Here is a 23,611-nt window from a genome sequence, read left to right as displayed (position 1 = left end):
TTGAGGTGATTTCAAAAGTTGAACATGTATGTAGAAATGTTCATCAAACAGCATTTGCTTCGGATAGTGGGAGTAATCTTCATTCTTTTTCTTGTCCTCCAATTGGCGCTCGTCTACCACAAGCTTCCGGTACTGAACCTATTCAGGCTACATCTCAGGAAATTATGGTTCAAAAAACTCAGTTTAGAGATCAAGTTGATATTCATGGGGCCTGGACATCATTTAACATTCACGAAGGAGTTGATGTTGGAGGTGACTATGCTGAACGGTTTCCTAACGACGAGGAGTATGAGCAGTTGCATCATATTGATCATAATGAGAATTACAATGCAGCAGGGGATGATGTTGGTCATAATGATGTAGATTTTGATCATGAGTTGCCGGACAATGATAATGATAACCATCTAACTCACAACTTCACAAAAACATTGCTTTCTAATATATAGTGGGTGCTTCCTCGAAGTTCTCTTTGTTAGTGATAATTAGGCCAGAGGCGCCGCAATCTCAATCTGTTCAAGAGGCCACATGCAAACGCACTGCCCAACTTCTCCCATAACGTTATGGTAGGCTTGATCTCTGACTTATGACCGTACTTTGGCCAGTCGAGCTCTTATTTCTTCCAATTCTTCCTCATCATCAACACCCTCGGGTATTGCTTCCTCCTATATAAATATAAAATTAAACATGTTACGCTTCTTCAATGCCAGAAAGTAAAAGCTTTTCATATTACACGACAGTCAGGTCAACATACCTCCTGTCCATTTTCTGATGTCTGAGCAGGTTGTTTTATTATCTCCTTCCTGATAGCTTCAGGAAGCTCTGCGGCAGTCTCACCAGCAATGGCAGTCAAAACCTTATCAACCTCTTCTTCTATCTCCTCTTCCATATCCTCAGAGTCTAGTGCTGAGTCAACAGCATCATTTACAATCTCCTCAATCACCCCTGCCTACAAAATCAGTTTCTTCAGCGGACAACTCAATTGGATTAATAGAATATGAGAACACAAAAATGAGAGGCTGAATAAACCTAAGAATAGGAAATTGAAAGTAAAAACTTTGGTTGGATATTAATCTTAGCTAATTCTTTTTTAATCAAAGAAAACACTGCTAAAAAAAATGCTCAACAAAAGGCAGTTATAACCTGAAAAACTACACTTTATCCACCGAAAAAGGTATATTTTTACACTCTATAAAGTAAAAGTTAGCAACAGGCATACCTTGGTCATTTCTTTGTTGAACTCTTGCATTGTTGTAGCCACCTCTGGAGCTTTCATGAGATTATTGACAAGCTTCATAACATCTGCACTCTTAGATAAATGCCCCACAGTACGGGCAATAGCTGCAGATTCACCAATTTTTTTTTTAAAAGAAAGGAAATTTAAAAGAGGTAAAACAAGCAGACAATAAGCATTACCAGCAGTTCATAAAATAGATTACTAACCACTGTTATAAAAAAAATTTATCCCTAATGCAAGAAACATCATTACACTGGTTCCTTTTGCACCCTACATTGCAATAGCCTAGACTTGAAAGTAAAAGAACAAATTTTCATAATGGGTCAACAAAAAAATATCATAGTCAGTACTGTCTGATTCAATTCCCCAGTTCATTTGTTATGAAAATTCAACATGTGATAAAATTAACCATCTTATCTTCTCAACCATCTATCTCATGTCTATGTCGGAAATATGGTAATTCTATGGAATGGATTAGATTATAAAGGAAAGTTAATCTTATATTTTCAAAATGAAGACTGTCATCTTTGTACAGGAACATGTGACTAGTCTCGAGATTGTCTTAAAAGATTATTCTTTGCATGAGGAATCTAAGTTGTTGTTCAACTCACCGACTCACTTCATCCATCATGCACTCTCTATCCAAGTAATACGACAAAAATATTTTCTTTTAAAATCAAACTAAGGCTATAGAAATTCTTAACCTTGGATATGATCCTATCATTAGTCTCTTGGTTATCAAAACAAATTTCTATCAAATTAAAATAGAATTCTGAACATAATCCATTCAGGCAGAGATGCAACTACACTGCTTAAATTCATAGACAAGCAATAACAGAAATCAGAGATGAGTGGATAATAATTTATAAATAGAAGTTCCATCGGTGATAAAATAATTAAGAACTTCGTACCAACACTTTCCCCAAGGTGCATTGATATTGAATTGAGTTGTGCCTTATTTTCATAAAGATGGGTCACTGTTTTTCTTGATCTAACAATTTCTTTTGCAAGTGCCTGAAAATAGATACGCAACGAAGACAATTCATAACAAAGAAGGGAGGGAGGAAAACTACGGTGCAACCAGCAAAATTTTTTTAAGTACAACAGCCAGTAGGCCAAACCACAGCACAGCTAAATTAAAACCAATGAAACTAGGATAATCGTCCTCTAATTTAGGTAGAAGCATAAATATAAAACCTCATTTTCCATGTTTAAACCAAGTTGCAAAAACCCATGATTTGCTATAAAATGTACATATTTGTAGCGAGTGTTGATAGCTCTTCCATGCATGAATTAGGTACAAATTTAATTTCTATAGAGTAATCAAAAACAAAAATAGCCAAAAATTCTACTGTCCACCATCAGCTCAATTGAATTTAAGCAAAAGATATATTTTTATGGAACTATAGGTGGAAAGCAAGCATGGGAATTCGATAAAGTGATCAGAACAATTATTGGAATTCAATAGATACTATTCAGTAAAAAAAAAAAAATGGTGTAAAACCAGGTTCATAAGCAAGTACCTTAGCAGAGACCATGTCATTCCTCTTGGCAGCTTCTCTAATGGCTTTCTGCACACTTTTCTCTTCTCTTTGTATATCTGAAAGAACCCATTACAAAAGAACCCGAATTTAACAATACCCAGAAGCCCATAGAGCTAAATTTATGCCTTTGTGAATCTAATAATCAAATTATCCTAAAAAGAAAATAAATAAAAAATAAAAAATGAAAATTTGACGCCAAAAAAAACACCTAAAAAAAAAAGGGAATTGGGTGTTAGTCGAAAAAAAAAAATATAACCTCGAATCTGACGTTCAATATTGCGGCACTCTTGGCAGAGTCTACGCTGCCAATCTCTCAATTGTTGCTGTGGGTTTGGCTTTGGCTTCAAAATGTTCATCACCTTCTCCATATCTTTTTCAAATTTATTCCCTGTTAGGGAGAGACAAGGGCCAAAAAAGGATTGCTCTCAGATCGTGCGCGATCCAAGCCTTTGCTCTCTTCCCCTACAAAGGATAAAAGATTTAACCCAAAAAAAAAAAAAAAAGGTTCACTCCTAAGAAATTTGATAAATTCGTCAAAAAGTAGTCAACTTTTTCTTATAGCTTTCCATTGGAGGCTTTCGTTTTGAAGCAAGAACAATGACACAGAGTTTTTCTCTTGGGTTTTTCCTATAAATAGCCACCTTAAGGGTACTTTAGCCCAAACGGGTAAAATATTGGTTAGTTTTTAAAAAAATAAAAAAATTTACTATTTTTCTAAAATGGAATTGTAAAATGGCTATTTATCGAAAAAACCCTTTTTTGGTTTCTTTAGCCTGTGTGGGACTTGAGCGCTGGTCCACTTCCTTAGAGTCCAGTTTGATTGTTGAGCGCTTGCCTTTTTGTTCTTTTATACTTTGTTCGTTAGTCCAGTTAATTCCTTGCGTGGGCTTTGTGTTTTAGTTTGTCATATTTTATGGGGAAGTGAGAGGCTTGGTGTGTGGCTGAGGTGTTTTGCTGAGGTGGCAAAGCAAGTCAAAGGGGCATGTCAATGGCTATAGTGTAAGGCAATTTGTTCAACCATTTTAATGCCCTTGCTTGAGTAACGGGCTAGTGCTATAGTTCGAAGGTATAATCGTATCTAAAATACTTACATATACATACCTTTTATCAAAACCCCAAAAAAAAAAAAAATGCGTTGCCTATGTTATAACTATTTGCTGCTGTCAGTACCAAAGAATTTCCTTTCATTTCAAGTGTTTGTCCATATTATATATATATATATATATATATATATATACATGTATGAATTTTCTATTCAGACAATAGGAGTTTCTAGGCAAACAATAATAACAATCCACCGGATTTCTTTTAGTTAATCTCCGTTTTCCATCCATATCCAGCATTTCTACTCCTTCCTTCCCTCGGTCTCTAACCCTCTCCCATCCATATCCACCGAAATTCTTTCCTTCTTGAACTACTCATACCAAGTCCTGCTTAAGCAAATGATTCACATAACAGTTATCATCAAAAAGAATATGTAAGGCAAATTTACATGCAATTGCACACGACCATCGAACCAAACACACTCGTTATATGTGACCATTTATATTGATCTAGACAATTTGTTCATGCTAACATCATTCCCTGATTAAATATTCTCACAATTCCAAGCAAATTGAGTTTTGTTCCAAGTGGAAATAAATTTCTCTAAAGGGGCAATAAAACTATTTATTATTGTGTCAAAGTAGACAGCACAGAATCTAGAAGTGGATCAAACGAGCAAAAAGTTACAACAAATGCATGACAAAAATAAACACAAATTAGAAATTTCCTAGAAACTTAGTTGATCGTTTTGCATTAACCCGGTGAAACCATAAGAAGATCATTTGAACAACCTCCTTCAGATCTCATTGAAATGAAAAATGAGGAAGACATTTATAATAAAAAAAATACAATAAAATAATTTTTTTTTTTTTTTTTAATGATATCATCAAATGTGGTCCAAAATCCATGGTAAAGGAGACTTGAACTTTTTCAGATCTCATGGATTGTCTTTGCCTGCAACATATATTATGAAAAGAAACTAACCGGGTAAATTTTTTAGTCTCTTATAGAAAGCAAGTGTATTGCCAAAAATTTTCCTGTGCCTTAAAAACTAGAGATAATTTTTTTGGAAAGAGGGAATATAAAGTCGAGAGTTTGCATATAAAGAAAGCCTTGAAATAGTGACAACTAGACACATCTAGTAGTATTATTGGTTATTTCTTTCCACTTTCTTTGCTGTTATGTTCAGATATTTTACTTGTACAAGAAAATATTTGCATGCACTGAATTGTTCACTAAAGTTTTGGAAGATATATAGCATTATTATCACTGCCCACTGCAAGATATATATATATATATATATATGTATATATATTTTGGTAACAGCCACTGCAAAATGTGGTTCAGTGCGCATGGTGTACAACCAATGTGGTATACGTCGGCCAATTAAAATTAGCCATGTCAAAATTATTTCTCACATTATCTTTGCTAATTAAATATGGCCTAAAACTCTTCGACGCAGTTATCTTATTTTGCTTTCTTAATTTCTTTATTGCTTTCTCATGTGTTCTGCAGAGGTTTTTGGACTGAGAGGAGTTAGTGTTGTTCCAGCATCGAGGCACCACCTGGCCACTCAGGCCATTAGTTTCTAATGAACTATAAATTCCACCGACACAGGGCCCAAAAATACCCGGATATCAAAAACAAAAGGGGAATTTGGCCCTTTACCCTCACGGGCAGGGCTTTAACTGAATATACCCCCTCTTCTTTTATTTTTTTTATTTTACCCTTCTATTTTTCAATAATCCTAAAATACCCTTATATCAAAATTAAATATTTTTTTCATTTTTTTTTTCACCGGCCTTTCTCTTCTCCTTCATCACCTTTCTCCCAAAGCTAGCTCACCTCTTCTCATTCATGAAGATTTCTTCACTTAGTTACCTTTTTGCTAAACAATCTGATTTTATCTCTCAGGTCACTAAAATTCCATACATACCTGTTCAATTTGATAGTTCGGAATTCTAAATTAGGGTATTGTGAAGAAAGAGAATTTTAAAAGAATTAGGGTATTGCGTTGCCACCTCGTTACAAAAAATTCCTTTTTCTTCCACGCAATCCAATACCCAATAGCCCAAACCCCTCTCCATCGTCTTTTCGTTTCCTCTGCCTTTTGTTTTTTTAAGAAAAAAAAACATTACATTACTCAAAAATTTAATTTAATATCCTTTTTCAACCTTCTCGTTGTTATTTCTTTTTGTTCCTTTGGTGTTTCTTCAACCCTTGTTTTATGTTTCCGCGAACCAGAGAATCAGCCAAACTGTTTTTCTAGATTGTTAAGGCTTCAGAAGAAGCTGCGTACATCAGAGACCTCTCAGATGATTTGCTGCAGCCAACTACAAAACGGTCTCACAATGTCTCAACCAAGGAAGTCATATTCTGGAAAATTTTTAAGTGCCAACAATTGAAGTGTTCCCTGCAGCTGCTCTAACACCTGCACTAGCAGCACCAGAGATGACAATGAGTGAGTGGTCCTGAACCTCCTTTCATTTTGTCGCTTTCCATCATTTTTTGGGTAGAAAATTTGTTAGTATATGCAGACTTTCAATTGTTGCAGTAATTATGATGTAGTATCAAGTCTGTATGCAACTATAATTAGTGCCAGATTAATAAATTCCATAAGCAAGGAAATTTATCTTGTTCTATTGCTTTCTTTAAGTACTCATCAGAAAATCTATCTTCAATATTGCAGACTGAGGGAGGAATCAGAAGCCCTTTGTTGGAGAACCCGAATATATCCCCCTAGAAAGGTAACCATGCCGAGTAGATATCGGTAAAATGCATTAGAAGGTTCTTAAACAGTCATGACATGAAGGGGTTTCAAAAAAAAAAAAAAAAAGTTTAGAGAAGAAAGAACAAACTTCTGAACAATAATAATTATAATTAATTTCTCAATACCTTTGTCCAAATTTTGTGTTCATCTTTGGTCATAATGAAGGACCTCTGTTTGTGTTAGGCAATCACTCTAGATTTTTTGAATAATTTCTTAGATGCTATATACATAATTTTAAATGTTTTGAGTTTCAGGCCAAGGTGTTATTACTCTTTGTACTGACTCTTTCGAATGTGTTAATGGATGATGCAGGCTTGCCAGACAAGGCATCAACAACAAGATTTGCATTTGGTTGGGTGGGATCTTCCCTGTGGTACTGTCAAATAGCTGGTGAAAATCTGAGAGTTTTGATATGTTTGCCTGCATTTGGGAAGCTTCACAAAAAAGTATTGCAGATGCCTTCTGTGGGTTTAGGTTATCAAATGTTGAACTAAGCGAGCTTGTCTTGTCCTGTGCTCCCTTTTTGCTTTGTATAAACATTCTTTTTGGAAAAAGGAATATATATATATATATATATATATTTAGGAATCAATTTCTAAAATGATTAATAGGAAGAGTAACTCTTGGAATCCGTCATTTCTATTACAGTAGGTATGACTCAAAATTTGATATGCAGCAATATTTAGTGGTGATTATACTGAATGTATCAATTTTTTAGGACAATGACCAAGATTTTTTCTTGTAGTCTTGATATTACAAATAATAAAATTCAAACCATGCCATGGGCAGCGATTCTTGAAAAGGTTGTCCAGCTACAAAGTTTGCAACAGCTTTGTGTGGTTAAGGATCTTTCTGCTCATGATGTGGTGATGCAATTGATGCAGAAGGAAAACTACTTGATCAGAATGCTTAACAAGGGAGTACTTGCATTTCCAATCTCAAAATGGGTCCCTGGTGCTGGTCCAACTGTCAAATCTGGTTCAAAGGGAAAGTGTCGTCGTTTGATACTGACTAAAACCCTTGAGTGGACCTTAAATTGGTGCATACTACAGAGCATGTTTGATAGGTATGTTAAACTTGACTGTGCATTTCTTGTCATCGATTTCTGTTCATATTTAAGATACATATTTTGATTGGTGCGTACAGTTGGACATATGTCAATATGTAATATGTAAAATGTCCATTTCATATTTTTGAGACAATATGTAGAAGACAAGAAGTTATTTTTAAATTTGGTAGTTCTTACAAGTTTGTTCTTTTCAAGGGATGGTTACTTCTTATCCTAGATGCTTTATTGAACTTTATACCTTGCCTTTTAAAAGACAAGGTGGCAATGCAAATTAGAGATAGCCCTCAAATAGTCAGACGACCCTTTATAACGAGGAAATTTAAAATATTTAAAAACTTGATATAATTAAACCTGTGATTTTATCCAAAGATTTGACTTTTGTTCATTTTCCAGTAAAAACATGTCATGTTTAATTTTCTGTTTGCAATTTAATATCTTAGAATGAATAAATTTTTTGCAATCAATTTATTTAGTTTGAATTCTGATTTTTCCTTATCTTATTTACAACTGATAATTTAAAAACTTGGAACCCAGTGGAGTTGGAAGGTTTGAAAAAAGCACACATTCAAGATGGCATTGCAGTGGTGCAATATCTTGTTTGGTTGGATAAGCAGGTAATCCGTGAAACTTGTGCATCTGTTTATTTCTTGGACAAGTAGTCAATATACCCTTTTTTGAGGAAAAGTTTTTTATGAAAACAATAAAACTAAAAAAAAAAAAAAATGTCTAAGCTTTTAGTGCATATACGGATGTAGGAGATATATGGGGTTTCTGGTTACTTCTTGGAGGGAGACGAAGTGACTAAGAAAAAGCAATTGTAAGTTCATTTTTTGTTTTTCGTTTTTTTTTTTTTTTTGGTTTTTTTAGGTTGTTATGCAACATCTAACATTTGATTGAGATACCAGTTGAGATGTATTGTGGCCTAAATATTTCCTGAAAGAGGAATGTAAAAGGACATAAACCGTATCAGACAATTTGTCAGTACACAGCTTGTGTATATTTCTATGTGTTTGCATGCAATGCTCTGCTTGTGCAGTTTCAATACACACTAATCAAATAATGATGGAATGATTGCAAGCATGGAAAATTTCACCATATAAAGATAAATAAAGTGTTTTCTAATTTCAAATGAACTTTGACATGGATATGCTAATTCCTACTTTAGCAACCACTTTCAAAAGCTAGCATGACATTCGATGCATAACAAATTCCAATATATCAAGAGAAATAAAGGGTTGTCCACTTTTAAAATGAACTTTGACATGGATATGTTAATTCCTACTTTATTAACTACTTTCAAATGTTCTTGTTAAAAAGTGATATAGTTGAAAATGCTATAGTGCAGTAAATGCTAATCTATTTTGTTTTTCCTTTTTATTATCCTTATTATTATTATTATATTTTTTTGAGTCTTGCAAAGTAATTTTGTTTGCTTTATTTTGCAAGTCCTTAAGGGTCATATTGCACTTGGGAATGCTCAATTTCCTAATGGAACCAATGGTATTTTATTTTATTTTTTAAATTATGTATTTCATTTTAAGTGAAATGTATTGACTATATTCTTGTAAGTTTGTGTGATAGGAAGGTACATGTCAATTTTCCTATAGGTAATGCCTTAAACATTCTTGCTTGAGTTCCACTATAGAAAAATGGTCTTGATTATCGGCATGGTACAGGCCACGGAATTGGGTCTTACCTTAATGTTCATGAAGGCAAGTGTATTTTACTACTTTACTCTATTATTACTGGGTATGAGCTATTGTCTTAATTGTTATATTTGAACCTTTATACTTCTTTATGGATACTCTAGGTATTTAATTATTTTATTTGAAACTTGTATACTAAATATTGTAACTAACCGTAGATATTTCGTTTGATTTCATCCAGGTATCAAATGAGTCTCCGTTATAGTGGAGGTGCCCCGTATGCTTTTAGTGCTATCACTAAAGTTTGGCATTATACCAATTGTGGTGCGAGTTGGTGTTCAAGATTGTGACATTGATGGGTTACGAGACATTTGTTGGACCCAACATTCGGGACTTTCAGCTGGTGATAGTCGACATGGTGAGTCTCCTTATGGTAGTAGTCCAATTGATAATGTGAATGATGATGTGCTTGCCTCTCCTTGTACCGAAAACCATTTGGACATTCGACAGGATTCTACCGCAACCATGGCTGAACTTAGGGTTAACCATCGCTTCTCATCCGTCAATGCCCATGAAATCATTCGAATCAACCAAATCTTTGCGAGTAAGAATGCGCTACAGAAGAAGATTAGTCTTTATGCACTAAGGAGAAATTTTGAATTCAAGGTCAAGAAGTCGGATAGAGTCCGATATGAGGTTGTATGTGCAAACGACAATTGCGTATGGCGAATGCGTGCTACCAAACTACATGGTGATAATACAGAGGCCTTCATGATTAGGGCCTTCAAGGATGAGCATATTTGCTCTTTAAATATCATGAAAAGGGATCATCGTCAAGCAACAAGTTCAGTTATCGGAGACATCATCCAGCCAATGTTTGATGGGATTTCAAGGCAATACAAACCTCGAGATATCGTGCATGACATTCGCTCTAATTACGGAGTAAACATAAGCTGCAACAAAGTATGGGCCGCTAAGGAAGTTGCACTATCAGGTTTGTGGGGCACGTCAGAAGATTCATATGCAAAACTTCCTTTATGGAGTCACGTTTTGAAGAGCAAAAATCCGAGCACATTTACTCGAATTAAAACTGATGATCAAAACAGATTTTTATATTTTTTCATGGCATTTGGAGCTAGCATTAGAGGGTTCCAGCATATGCGGAGAGTCGTAGCTGTTGATGGAACTACACTGAAGAATAGATATAGAGGTTTGTTATATATTGCATCATGTTTGGATGGGAACAATCAAATTTATCCACTTGCTTATGGAATAGGCCCTGGGGAGACGGATGCGGCTTACACGTGGTTTTTTGAGAGCTTTAAAGAAGCGTTTGGGGATGATCCAAATATAGCTTTTATATCGGATAGACACAAGAGCATTGCAAAAGCAATACGTACAGTTTTCCCTAATAATCACCATGGCCACTGCACATATCATCTTGGTACAAATTTATGTGCTAAGAAGTTTAAAGATAATGTCAACGCGATTATATCAACTTTTAATGATGCAGCTAGAGTATATATTGTTGAGAATTTTGATAAGGCCATGCAGCTTTTAGAAGGGGTTAGTATTGAAGCTGTACAATATCTCAAGGATGCAAGTCCTTCAAAATGGGCTAGATCACATTTTCCGGGCAATAAATACAACATAATGACAACTAACATTGCAGAGAGCATGAACTCTGTGCTTATTGATGCTAGGGATAAATCTGTTTTGCCATTATTAGATCACATTCGTGATGTCTTGCAAAGGTGGTGGTATGAACGTCGAACTAACGTTGCTGCAATGCAAACTCCTGTTACTAATTGGTTGGAAAAAATCATGCAGGACAGCTCAAATAATGGCAGAGGCTTACGTGTTATGCCAATGAACTTATATGAGTTTCAAGTTGTTGGCCATGGCATGTTCATTGGAGTTGTTAACTTAGAAAATAAGACGTGCTCATGCAAAGAATTTGACATTGATGGATTTCCTTGTGTCCATGCAATTGCAGCATGTAAGCATCAACATATCTCTCCATATTTTCTTTGCTCGGCGCATTACTCAGTTGACTCACTCCGTGATGCATATTCGGAAACCATATATCCACTTGGAGATAAAGTCAATGGCATGCTCCAGATGATGTCATAAACCAGGTTGTACTTCCACCTCAAATTGGCAAACAGTCAGGAAGACTGAGAAAGAAGAGGATTCAATCTCAAGGAGAGGAGCGTCATCAATATAGATGCGGGAGGTGCAAACAGGTTGGTCACAACAGCCGATCAAGCTCCGCCGCCGTACCTCTTGATAGCACTAACAACCAATAGCACCACTGAAACAAACGCCCATCAATCGCATGATGCTATATTCAGACAATGAGGCCATGTTATGTGGTATGCGTGTGTATGAAATGTAGTCAGGAATGCAATTAGTTGGTCAACCGCATAACGTGTGTTTTGGCATAATAGACGTTGGCTTTATGTGTTCTTTTATTGTCAAATTTATCTGTCGTATTGTTTTGATAACATATCATTCCGTCTTCAGTTTTTGGTTCAGTTGTTTGTATGTTTCTTACTATTGCCTGGATGATATTACTGCCCAATGGTAATGACCAATGCATCATCGGTAATTGACATTTGTACACCGTCGTAAAAGACTCACAACAATTCCATCCGGCAACTTCAATCATGTGTGTTCCAACCAATAACATGCTAAATGTAGCATTATTAATGATAAATTCTGGCAAAGTAAGTGATTAAACGGCATTAAAAAATGAAAACGTTCAATTTGTTTTTGATTCAAAAATTATTGAAGGTTTCGTCGGTAATTACCGAAACCCTATGGCAATCACATTTTATCAATTTTTTGGGCCCCACAAGTCCCCTAAGGTGTGTTGAATGCAAAAAAAATGAAAAATATGGTTTCTAAAATTATCCTAAGGAGAGAAAATCCCAAAATTGCTTAAAAAGTTCTCAAATTTTCTAAAAAAATAGGATGACTGTTCACCCTCGGTAATTCCCGAGGAAATCGTCGATAACCAACAAATACCCTATGGAAAAATTACCGACGGTTTCATCGGTAATTCCCGAGGGTGTACAGTCCATAACATTTTACCAATTTTTTGGGCCCCACAAGTCCCATAACGTGTGTTGAATGCAAAAACATGGCAAATAGGGATTCTAAAATTATGCTAAGTAGAGAAAATCCCAAAATTTCATAAAAGTGTATCAAATTTTGAAAAAATTTGGATGACTGTTCACCCACGGTAATTCCCGAGGAAATCGTCGGTAACCAACACATACCCTCTGGAAAAATTACCGACGGTTTCGTCGGTAATTACCAAGGGTGTACAGTCAATCACATTTTACCAATTGTTTTGGGCCCCACAAGTCCCATAACGTGTGTTGAACGCAAAAAAATGAAAAATATGGATTCTAAAATTATCCTAAGGAGAGAAAATCCCAAAATTGCTTAAAAAGTTCTCAAATTTTGCAAAAAAATTGGATGACTGTATTCCCTCGGTAATTCCGGAGGAAATCGTCGGTAACCAACACATACCCTCTGGAAAAAGTACCGACGGTTTCGTCGGTAATTACCGAGGGTGTACAGTCCATCACATTTTACATTTTTTTTAGGCCCCACAAGTCCCATAACGTGTGTTGAATGCAAAAACATGCAAAATAGGGATTCTAAAATTATGCTAAGGAGAGAAAATCCCAAAATTTCATAAACGTGTCTCAAATTTTACAAAAAAATTGGATGACTGTACCCCCTCGGTAATGCCCGAGGAAACCGTCGGTAACCAACCACATACCCTCTGGAAAAATTACCAACGGTTTCTTCGGTATTTACCGAGGGTGAACAGTCATCATATTTTTTTGCAAAATTTGAGACACGTTTAGGAAATTTTGGGATTTTCTCTCCTGAGCATAATTTTAGAATCCCTATTTTGCATGTTTTTGCATTCAACACACGTTATGGGACTTGTGGGGCCCAAAAAACTTGTAAAATGTGATGGACTGTACACCCTCGGTAATTACCGATGAAACCGTCGGTAATTTTTCCAGAGGGTATGTGTTGGTTACCGATGATTTCCTCGGGAATTACCGAGGGTGAACAGTCATCCAATTTTTTGGCAAAATTTGATACACTTTTATGAAATTTTGGGATTTTCTCTACTTATATAATTTTAGAATCCCTATTTGCCATGTTTTTGCATTCAACACACGTTATGGGACTTGTGGGGCCGAAAAAATTGGTAAAATGTTATGGACTGTACACCCTCGGGTATTACCGACGAAACCGTCGGTAATTTTTCCAGAGGGTATTTGTTGGTTACCGACGATTTCCTCGGGAATTACCGAGGGTGAACAGTCATCCAATTTTTTTGCAAAATTTGAGACACTTTTATGAAATTTTGGGATTTTCTCTCCTTAGTATAATTTTAAAATCCCTATTTTGCATGTTTTTGCATTCAACACACGTTATGGGACTTGTGGGGCCGAAAAATTGGTAAAATGTTATGGACTGTACACCCTCGGAAATTACCGATGAAACCGTCGGTAATTTTTCCAGAGGGTATGTGTTGGTTACCGACGATTTCCTCGGGAATTACCGAGGGTGAACAGTCATCTAAATTTTTTGCAAAATTTGATACACTTTTATGAAATTTTAGGATTTTCTCTACTTAGCATAATTTTAGAATCCCTATTTGCCATGTTTTTGCATTCAACACACATTATGGGACTTGTGGGGCCCAAAAAATTGGTAAAATGTTATGGACTGTACACCCTCGGGAATTACCGACGAAACCGTCGGTAATTTTTCCAGAGGGTATGTGTTGGTTACCGATGATTTCCTCGGGAATTACCGAGGGTGAACAGTCATCCAAATGTTTTGCAAAATTTGAGACACTTTTATGAAATTTTGGGATTTTCTCTACTTAGCATAATTTTAAAATCCCTATTTGCCATGTTTTTGCATTCAACACACATTATGGGACTTGTGGGGCCCAAAAAACTGGAAAAATGTTATGGACTGTACACCCTCGGGAATTACCGACGAAACCGTCGGTAATTTTTCCTGAGGGTATTTGTTGGTTACCGACGATTTCCTCGGGAATTACCGAGGGTGAACAGTCATCCAATTTTTTTGCAAAATTTGAGACACTTTTATGAAATTTTGGGATTTTCGTGTATTTGTGTGTTCGTGTAAAGTCGTTTGTTTGGTTCTTTGTATTTGTGTGTTCGTGTAAAGACGTTTAGAAAAAGTTGATTTTTGTTTGGTTTAAAATATAATAGGATATGTAAGTAATTTTTTTTTTGTTTGAAGGTTACAATGGATATTGAGGGGTAGAACAAAAAAGATATCAAGTGAGGGGGCAAAAATCATTAACCTAGGTCCTATGAGGGTATTGGGCCAAATTCCCCAAAACAAAATTAAAAAGGAGAATTTGGCCCAATATCCCTTTTGAAAGAGCTTTGAAGATATATACCCACTGATTGTGAACTTTTTTGTTTTGCCTTTTAATATCTATTATGCCCTTAAAAAACTTTTAAAAGACCTGTATGTCTTTTCTCTCCCTCTTTTGCTTCTTCTTCTTCTTTGAACTCCAAACACCTTCACTTCCACGGCCTTCATGTTCGTGCTTCTTCAAATGTTACTGCTTCTGCTGACTCTGGCAATGGCAATGGAGCCGTACTAGCTCTAGAGAAGAACCCATATGTTACTCCTTATGGAAGACAGTATTTCTCTCTAGCTGCCATTGTTGGTCAAGTACTTCCCTTTTACTCTTTTTTTTTTTCCCTTCTTATGGAGAAAACGATGCTTTTTTCTCATTAATTCTGCATTTTCTTATGAAAATGGAATATGGGTTTTAGTATGGTCTTTTAGTGAAATGGGTTTAAATTATTTGAATTTCTTGAACGTTTTTTGGAGTTTTGGTTATCAGAGAATTTGTAGATTAATTTTGTGTTTGGGTGTGATGGCTTGGTGTTACCACAGAGGTTTCGGTAATTATCGATAAAACCTACGGTAATTTTTTCAGCAAAGACAAATTGATTACCGTAGGTTGCATCGGTAATTACCGAAGGTATTAAATTTTTTTGGCCAATTTGAGAACTTTTTCCAAAATTTTGGGGTTTTTTCTCCTTAGGATCATTGAATAATGTAAATTTTGTATATTGTTACATTTAACACACATTAGGGGACTTGTGGGGGCCAAAAAATTGGTAAAATGTGATAACCATGGGGGTTTCGATAATTACCAATGAAACCTACTGTAATTTTTCCAGCAACTACAAATTGATTACTGTAGGTTTCATCAGTAATTACCGAAGGCCCTACGGTAATCAAATTTTTGTGCCAATTTGAGAACTTTTTCAAAACTTTTAGGGTTTTTTTTCCTTAAGGTCATTGAAGAATATATATTTGCATGTTGTTGCATTTAACACACATTATGGGACTTGTGGGGGCCAAAAAAGTTGTCGAATGTGATTACCATAGGTGTTTCGGTAATTACCGATGATTTCTACGGTAATGTTTCCAGCAAGTATAAATTGATTACCGTAAGTTTCATCCGTAATTATCGAAGGCCCTACGGTAATCAAATTTTTGTGCCAATTTGAGAACTTTTTCAAAACTTTTGGGTTTATTTTTTTTAGGATCATTGAAGAATGTATATTTTACATGTTTTTGCATTAACACACATTAGGGAAATTATGGGGGCCAAAAAATTGAAAAAATATGATTACCACAAGGGTTTCGGTTATTACCGATGAAACCTACGGTAACCAAATATTTTTGCCAATTTGAGAACTTTTTCTGAACTTTTGGAGTTTTTTCTGTTTAAAGTCATTGATATTTTATCAACACAATACGACAGATGACTTTTCCAACAAAACAACACATAAAACCAACGTCTATTATGCCAAAACACATGTTATGCGGTTGAGCTACTAATTGCATTCCTTACTACATTGCATAACACACGCATACCACATAGCATGCCCTCATTGTCTTAATATAGCGTAGAGCGATTTATGGTCCTTCAATTGAATGGTGCTGTTGGTTGGCAGTGCTATCAAGAGGTATGGTGGCTGAGCATGATCGACTGCTGTGAGCAATTTGTTTGCACCTTCCGCATCTATATTGATGACGCTGCTCTCCTTGAGATTGAATCCTCTTCTTTCTTGGTCTTCCTGACTGTTTTCCAATCTTAGGTGGAAGTACAAGCTGGTTTATGACATCATCTAGAGCATGCCACTGACATTTATCTCCAAGTGGATATATGGTTTCCGAATATGCGTCACGGAGTGAGTCAACTGAGTAATGCACCGAGCAAAGGATATATGGGGAAATATGTTGATGCTTACATGCTGCATTTGCATGGACACAAGGAAAGCCAGGTTTCTCTATATGGCATGTGCATTATTTGTCAAATTTAAATGAATAATATGCTTTAGTAACTACCAAATAAGGGTGCTTATGAAATGAATGATGCAATCTAGAGAAAATCAACTCTAATAAATTGAAAAGTGTGCAAAGACTTTCAGATAGAAATTTTACCAGCCTAATCAAATACACTCCTTATTCCCAGCACTATGATAAAGAAAGCTTGTAAACATGTCCCCAAAGAAAAAAGGTTGTATCCATGTTCCCAAAGAAAAGTTTATAGTATATGGTTAGACAACATAAAAGAAAAGCTCTTTAGGTAAACAAATCAAATACCAATAACATACAAAACTACATGGTAATAATTTAGAGAATGTCATATAAAAAAATAAAGCAAAAGGTCATCAAGTTATTTTTTCTCATGGACATAATAAAATTCATTTCCTCCAAATCATAGTTAACACCCCGTCCCAAATCGCACCGGAATCCGTGCACGTTGACCGAGGTTGACTGTTGACCGTTGACCAAAGGGGTCAAAAGTTGACTTTTTGACTCGGTGAGAATTTTGAGTTGACTAGGGAACCGTGGCGAAGTGCACGATGCCACGAGTTCGTAGACTGGTAGCACGTCGAAAATGGAGCTACGGTTTGAAAGTTATGGACGAAACAAGTTGCGGTCCAAACTGTCCAAGGGGTGCCGGAGTTGACTTTTTGTTTATGGGGAATTGAGCTTTGACTCATGCATGGTTGTGAAGTGCTCGTCGATACGAGTTCACAGACTAGCGGCACGCTCAAAACGGACATCCGGTTAACAAGTTATGGACGTTTGAAGTTTACCGGATACCGTATTATTTTAATATTTTTTTTGGGTCGTGAACAGTGAAATGCCACGTGTCAGCTTCTGAGTGGTCCACGTGGCATGAACAGTGTCACGCAGGGTTTTAATTTTGAAAAACTCTCGGGGAAGAGAGAGAAAGAGAGAGAAGAGAGAGAAAGAGAGAGAGGAGAGAGAAAGAGAGAGAGAGAGCCACCGCCGGCCACCGGATTTTGCCACTGTTCCGGCCGAGTTACTGTACACGCGCCGGACAGAAAGCTTGCCCACCTCATTTCCGGCAAAACCTCCAAGTTTCACGGTGAACGGCCGCCGGACGCGCCCGGATCGGACGTCCGAAGTTTGGCGGCGATTTTTCCCCTCCACCGCCGGCCACCGCGAATCGGCACTGTTCCGGCCATTTTCCGGCCACACGCGCCTGACAGCCTTGATCCTCTCCTCAAGTCCGGCCTACCCACCAAAAATCACGGCCATCGGACCACCGACGCGCCGGGATCGGAGCGTTTTCCGGCGAGGGGTCGAAAATCTTCAAACGGTGATTTCTCCGCCGTCCGACCTCCGTTTTGCTCACCGTCGGTCCCGTTGGATTGCTCTCCTCACGATCTACAAATCTGCAAAATTTCACAGCAAACGGCCACCGTCGGAAAATACTGTTCCGGTGACGGTTGCCGGTGACGTGGCGGCCCGCCGGAAATTACTGTTCCGGCGAGTACCCGAAAATTCCGGCCAGCTCCAGTCTGCAGTGTTCGACCTCCTGAACCCAAATCCGACTTCCGTTTCCGCCAATTCGCGACGGTTTGGGAGAATTGCGGAGCCGAAACTCGAAAAGCTTTCCGGCGAGATTCCGACCCCGTCGGGTTCGATCACCGGAAAGTAAGACCGAATCCGTGATCCTCATCACGCGAGCTTCGATTCGGTATATAACTCGTAACCCTTAGATGTCGCTTGGTGTTCGCTCCCCGGGTATCCATTTGGGAATTACCCGAATAAAATATTAATATTTTTGGTTTGTGCACTGTGGTTGTTTAGGTGCACGCGCGAGTAGTGGAGTGGATCCCGAGGAGGATCTTAGTTGATTTGCGCTCTCCAGGTGAGTGACCCACCTTCAAAAATTATTTTGGGCAATTAATTAAATTTAATTGGTATTTAATTTAGTATTTAAATTATGCTCATGTGGTGTGGTTTAATTATGGTTTTAACGCGGTTTAATTTAATTTATTTGTTATGCATGAGCAAGGTATGTTTCGGTATTAATTTTACGTGGTTTCAAATGTGATTTCTCGGGCTTAATTGGGTTAAATATTTTGTGAAAATATTTGGTTAAATTTTATAAATTATGCCCGCGGTATTTTTATGGTTGCATTTTGTATTTCGAGAAAATTGTGGTTTGTTGTTATCGCTGTTTCGTACCGGGTGATTGGATAAAATATGTGGGATGGTGTTTTGTGAAATTTTGGTATACTTCCCACGGTGGTTTTTTGGAAAAACGGTACGGTTGGTTGTTTATGTTTATTTTTAGACGCACTCATACAGTATTGGTGTTCTGGTGTATGGTGTATGGACACGTGGTTTAGCACGCGGTTATTATGTGGTTTAGCGTGCGGTTATTACTTCACCCGTGAGTTGCCATTGGACCGTGGGCAGGCAAGGTTATTGTTGCGCACAGCCGCCCCCCTCCTTGGCCGGGTGATGGTTTTTAGCAGTCGGTACTGTCGGGACGCCGAAGTGACCACTGCAGGTTTCTCTCTTTAACCTCCCGCCAGTCGGTGCTCGGGACGCTGGGTATCGGAGGGCATCACCGGTATATGGTGTGGTGCGTCAGGTGTAATTGTCGGTGTAATTGCAAATAATGTTTTAAACCCCAAAGGTGTTCAAAATTTATTTATTATAATTTATTATATTTTTATTATATATTTGGGGTATGTATTTATTTAATTGTTGTTGTTAAATTATTTAATCCCTTGGTTTTTTTGGGAGGTATGCACATTGGGTTTTGCGAAAAGGTTTTAAAAAGGGAACATTTCAAACGGAGCGATTGGTGAGAGTTTTGAGGGAAATCATTATTTTCCAAAGGTTATTATTATTTATTATTAATTGTTGGTATTTGTTCCACTCCTTAATTATTATTATTTTATTATTATTATTAAAAGGTGTTCAGTAGTTCGGGTTACTCACGGAGATGATTAGCATCTCACACTCTTAAATTCCGTTCCCTTAGGTGCAAGTGGTGGTAGACGTTCTTCCGGAGCGAACCAAGTTTTCCGCTGCTGTTGTGTTTCGAGAAGTTTCTTTGTACTCTTTCATTTCAGTGTATTATTTCTTTTCAGCCTTGTTGTATTTCTGTTGTTTAGCACTTCTTAAAGCTCTGTATACTATTGGAATACTTCTGTTTTATTTGCATTGCACTGGACTGTTGTTGCTTTGAGAAGTGCTGGAATTTGTGGAATCAGTTTGTAGTTTGTGGGAGGAATAAGGGGATGTTTTTTAGAAGTGTGTTTTCAGTGCAGGTAAATTGTGGTAAGTAAATCCCTTAGGGGAGGCTCTGTCGGATTTTCCTTTGGAGGGTCCGGTAGGGTTTCCCTGGGATCAGGGCTGTCTAGGGTTCCGGGGAAGGAATTCTGGACGGGTCCTGACATCGATGACATGCAAAACGTCATCAGCTTAGGTACCAAACAAGTGAGCATTTTCCTCAAGATTAAGGGCTGCTCTTTCTTGGTGGTCCAAAGTAGTCTTGACGTGGCCGAGAGCGAAGTCCCGATGGTGACTATATCGCTGCCTAGAGCAGAAAAGGCATCTATGGCTTTGATAATTGAGTCTCATTTGGTTGGATTCTTTTGAGTCTTGAGGCCCGATTTTGTTCAGATATGAAGTTGACGAGTTCCTACTTAGAGACTTTTGATTGAGCTGTGAGGGACGAGCATGAAATCATAGTGGAGTTAGAGTGGTGGGGTTTCAGAGAGCAAGAATTAAAATAGCAGTGTTGTGGGTTGAATTGACTATTGGAAAGAAGGAGGTTTAAGGACGTAGAATTCTGGAAGCTTTAATGCTTTCGTAAATTTTTTTTTAATTTTTTTGTTTTTTTTTTTAATTCCTTTGTAATTTTTTTATATTTTTACAAGTATCATGCAAAATAATAAAATCTGATCTTAACAAAAAAAATTAAGCACTAATTGAAAATTACAAAATTGAAAAAATAACAAAAAAAAAAGAGGGAACCAAAGCCAACGCTTTTACATCCCAACAGCATTGACTTTGGTCCCCCAATTTTTAATTTTTTTATTATTTTCTTTTTTACTTTCTTTTTTTTTTAATTCCTATATAGTTTTTTTAGTTTTGCAAGTATCATTCAAAATAATAAAATTCAAACCTAACAAAAAAATTGAGAACCAATTGAAAATTACAAAATTGAAAAAATAATTAAAAAAAAATTAGGGGACCAAAGCCAACGCTATTACATCCCAGCAACGTTGGCTTTGGTCCTCCAATTTTTTAAATTTTTTTATTATTTTCATTATTATTTTCTTTTTTTTTAATTCTTTGTAATTTTTTTTATATTTTTATAAGCATCATTTAAAATAATAAAATTCAAATTTAACAAAAAAAATTGAGGACCAATTCAAAATTACAAAATTGAAAAGATAATAAAAAAAAATTGGGGGACCAAAGCCAATGCTATTACATCCCTGCAGCATTGGCTTTGGTCCCCCAATTTATTAAATTTTTTTATTATTTTCTTTTATTAATTCCTTTGTAATTTTTTTATATTTATACAAGTATCATTCAACATAATAAAATTCAAACTTAATAAAAAAAATTGAATGCTAATTGAAAATTACAAAATTGAAGAAATAATTAAAAAAAAAATTGGGAGACCGAAGACAACGCTATTATATCCCAGCAGTGTTGGCTTTGGTCCCCAAATTTTTAAAATTTTATTATTATTATTATTTTTAATTCCTTTGTAATTTTTTTTATATTTTTTCAAATATCGTTCAAAATAATAAAATTTAAACTTAACAAAAAAAATTGAGGATCAATTGAAAATTACAAAATTGAAAAGATAACAAGAAAAAAAATTGAGAAACCAAAGCCAACGCTTTTACATTCTAAAAGCCTTGACTTTGATCCTCTAATTTTTTAAATTTTTTTATTATTTTATTATTTTCTTTTTTTTAATTCCTTGGATGAAAATTGGACCCAAAAAAAAGAGGAAAAAACTTTTGATGAAAATGTGATAATGATTTAAAAAAAAAGAAAAAAAAAAAGAGGGTTTGTCTTTAAAATTGGACCCAAAAAAATAGAAAAATTTTCTAATGAAAATATGATAATGAACAAAAAAAAAAAAAGAAGGTTTGTGTTTAAAATTGGACTAGAAAAGAAGAAAAAAAAAAAAGAAAAAAAACTGTCACAAAAGGGAGCAAAGTCGACGGTATTTTTATAAAAGCGTCGGTTTTGTATAGACTTTAGCAATTTTATTTTAAAATAGCATCGTTAAAGCCTGTACAAACCTTTTTTTTTTTTTTTGGTTCATTATCATATTTGCGTCTAAAGTTTTTTTTCTCTTTTTTTGGTCCAATTTTAAATATAATTTTTTTTATTCATTATCATATTTTCATCAAAGAAATTAAAAAATAATAATAAAAAATTTAAAAAATTGAAGGGCCAAAGCCAAAGCTTTTAGGATGTAAAAGCATTGATTTTGGTCCCCCAATTTTACTTTTTTTATTTTTTCAATTTTGTAATTTTAAATTGGTTTTCAATTTATTTTGTTAAGTTTAAATTTTATTATTTAAATGATACTTATAAACATATAAAAAAATTACAAAATAATAAAAAAAAATAAAAAACAAAATAATAAAAAAAATTTAAAAATTGAAAGACCAAAAGCAATGCTGATGGAATATAATTGCGTCAGTTTTGGTTCCTTAATTTTATTTTTTATTATTTAATCAATTTTATAATTTTTAATTGATCTTTATTGTTTTTTGTTAAATTTAAATTTTATTATTTTAAATGATATTTATAAAAATATTAAAAATATTAAAATAAATAAAATAAAAAAATAAAAAATTGAGGATCAAAAACAACACTTTTAGCATGTAAAATCGTTGGTTAAAAAAAAAAGATTAAAAAAATAATTGTGAGAAGGCCGATCGGTATTTTCAATATTAAAAAACAAAATTTTATTTTTCGTAAAAAAAAAAAGACAAAAAAAAAAACAAAAAGATTTTATGTGAAAACCGATGCTTTTAACCAATGCTTTTTTAAAAGCGTCGGCTTTGGTGCTTTTAATATTAAAATAAAAAAAATAAAAAAAAAGCACTCAATTCCACCTTCCTGAGCAACTATGAATTTCACTCATGTTTTCCATCACTTTGCTTCTAACGCTGCAAGCGCAGTGATCTTATCGCCGTTGGCTATGGCGGTCATTCTTTGAACTCCGGAGGTGGGGTGGTGGTGTGATTCCTTCTTCCTCCAACGCAAGGAAGAACTCCGGCATTGACCGCTCCGTTATCGAATCTCTGCCCGTTTTCAGATTCGGATACCTCATGGTCAGAAAGATGGGCTCGAGTGCGCCATTTGCCTCACCAGGTTCGAGTGCTCCGAGGTCCTCTGTTTGCTTCCCAAATGCAAGCACGCTTTCCACGTCGAATGCATCGATACGTGGCTAGACGCCCCATTCCACCTCCCCCCTCTGTCGGTACAGGGTCGACCCGGAAGATATCCTCCTCGTCGAGGACTACAGGATCTTGAACCAGAACCAGAACCACCAATTGTCACCGCCGGAAGCACCACCACCCTAACCGCGTCTTGCTTCGAACTCGCCGAATCAGAATCGAATGCCAGGTGCAGAAATTTTTTGGTCATGGGGTCGATGAATGAGTAGCTTTTCTACCTTATTTGCTTTTCTGAATTTATTATTTTCCCTCAGAAATATCATACCACTAAACTTTAGAAAAAGATGAACCAGAGTAGAAAATTGTATAAAGATGTTGTATCTTCTTCAATTAAAAAAGCTATATTACGTTTTTCTTTTTCTTTTTTTTTTTTTTTTTGCGCTGATCTTACATTGTTTATGGATTATGCCTTTTTGGTACT

General features: G+C 35.8%; 2 protein-coding genes across 17 annotated transcripts; one reads left to right on the top strand and one right to left on the bottom strand.

Annotated features, from left to right (window-relative positions):
* Window positions 1–426: 426 nt before the first annotated feature.
* Window positions 427–3,185, bottom strand: LOC107413040 (vacuolar protein sorting-associated protein 24 homolog 1). The gene is made up of 6 exons (XM_016020891.4): window positions 3,035–3,185; window positions 2,758–2,834; window positions 2,146–2,248; window positions 1,217–1,338; window positions 752–946; window positions 427–662 (listed from the first exon to the last, which is right to left on the bottom strand). Exons 1-6 carry the CDS (start codon window positions 3,144–3,146, stop codon window positions 582–584), a joined length of 690 nt encoding a protein of 229 aa, XP_015876377.3. The 5' UTR covers window positions 3,147–3,185; the 3' UTR covers window positions 427–581.
* A 1,972-nt stretch (window positions 3,186–5,157) lies between these two features.
* On the top strand, window positions 5,158–11,930 carry LOC107433929 (uncharacterized). 16 transcript variants are annotated; one of them, XM_060819990.1, is made up of 9 exons: window positions 5,158–6,283; window positions 6,512–6,569; window positions 6,905–7,243; window positions 7,338–7,395; window positions 7,477–7,658; window positions 8,196–8,275; window positions 8,417–8,478; window positions 9,108–9,373; window positions 9,549–11,930. In XM_060819990.1, the coding sequence occupies exon 9, from the start codon at window positions 9,587–9,589 to the stop codon at window positions 11,438–11,440; it is 1,854 nt and encodes a 617-aa protein (XP_060675973.1). In that variant the 5' UTR covers window positions 5,158–6,283; window positions 6,512–6,569; window positions 6,905–7,243; window positions 7,338–7,395; window positions 7,477–7,658; window positions 8,196–8,275; window positions 8,417–8,478; window positions 9,108–9,373; window positions 9,549–9,586; the 3' UTR covers window positions 11,441–11,930. The 16 variants fall into 16 exon arrangements, with proteins under 16 accessions (XP_060675973.1, XP_060675977.1, XP_060675976.1 ...); XM_060819994.1 differs by lacking the exon at window positions 7,338–7,395 and having other exon boundaries at window positions 6,905–7,038; XM_060819993.1 differs by having other exon boundaries at window positions 6,905–7,038; window positions 7,382–7,658.
* The last annotated feature ends 11,681 nt before the right edge of the window (window positions 11,931–23,611 follow it).

This window comes from Ziziphus jujuba, chromosome 8 (genome assembly GCF_031755915.1).
Source record: "Ziziphus jujuba cultivar Dongzao chromosome 8, ASM3175591v1".
Lineage (NCBI taxonomy): Eukaryota > Viridiplantae > Streptophyta > Magnoliopsida > Rosales > Rhamnaceae > Ziziphus > Ziziphus jujuba.
The sequence above is the reverse complement of the archived record's forward strand: the minus strand, read 5'-3'. Positions and strand labels throughout refer to the sequence as shown.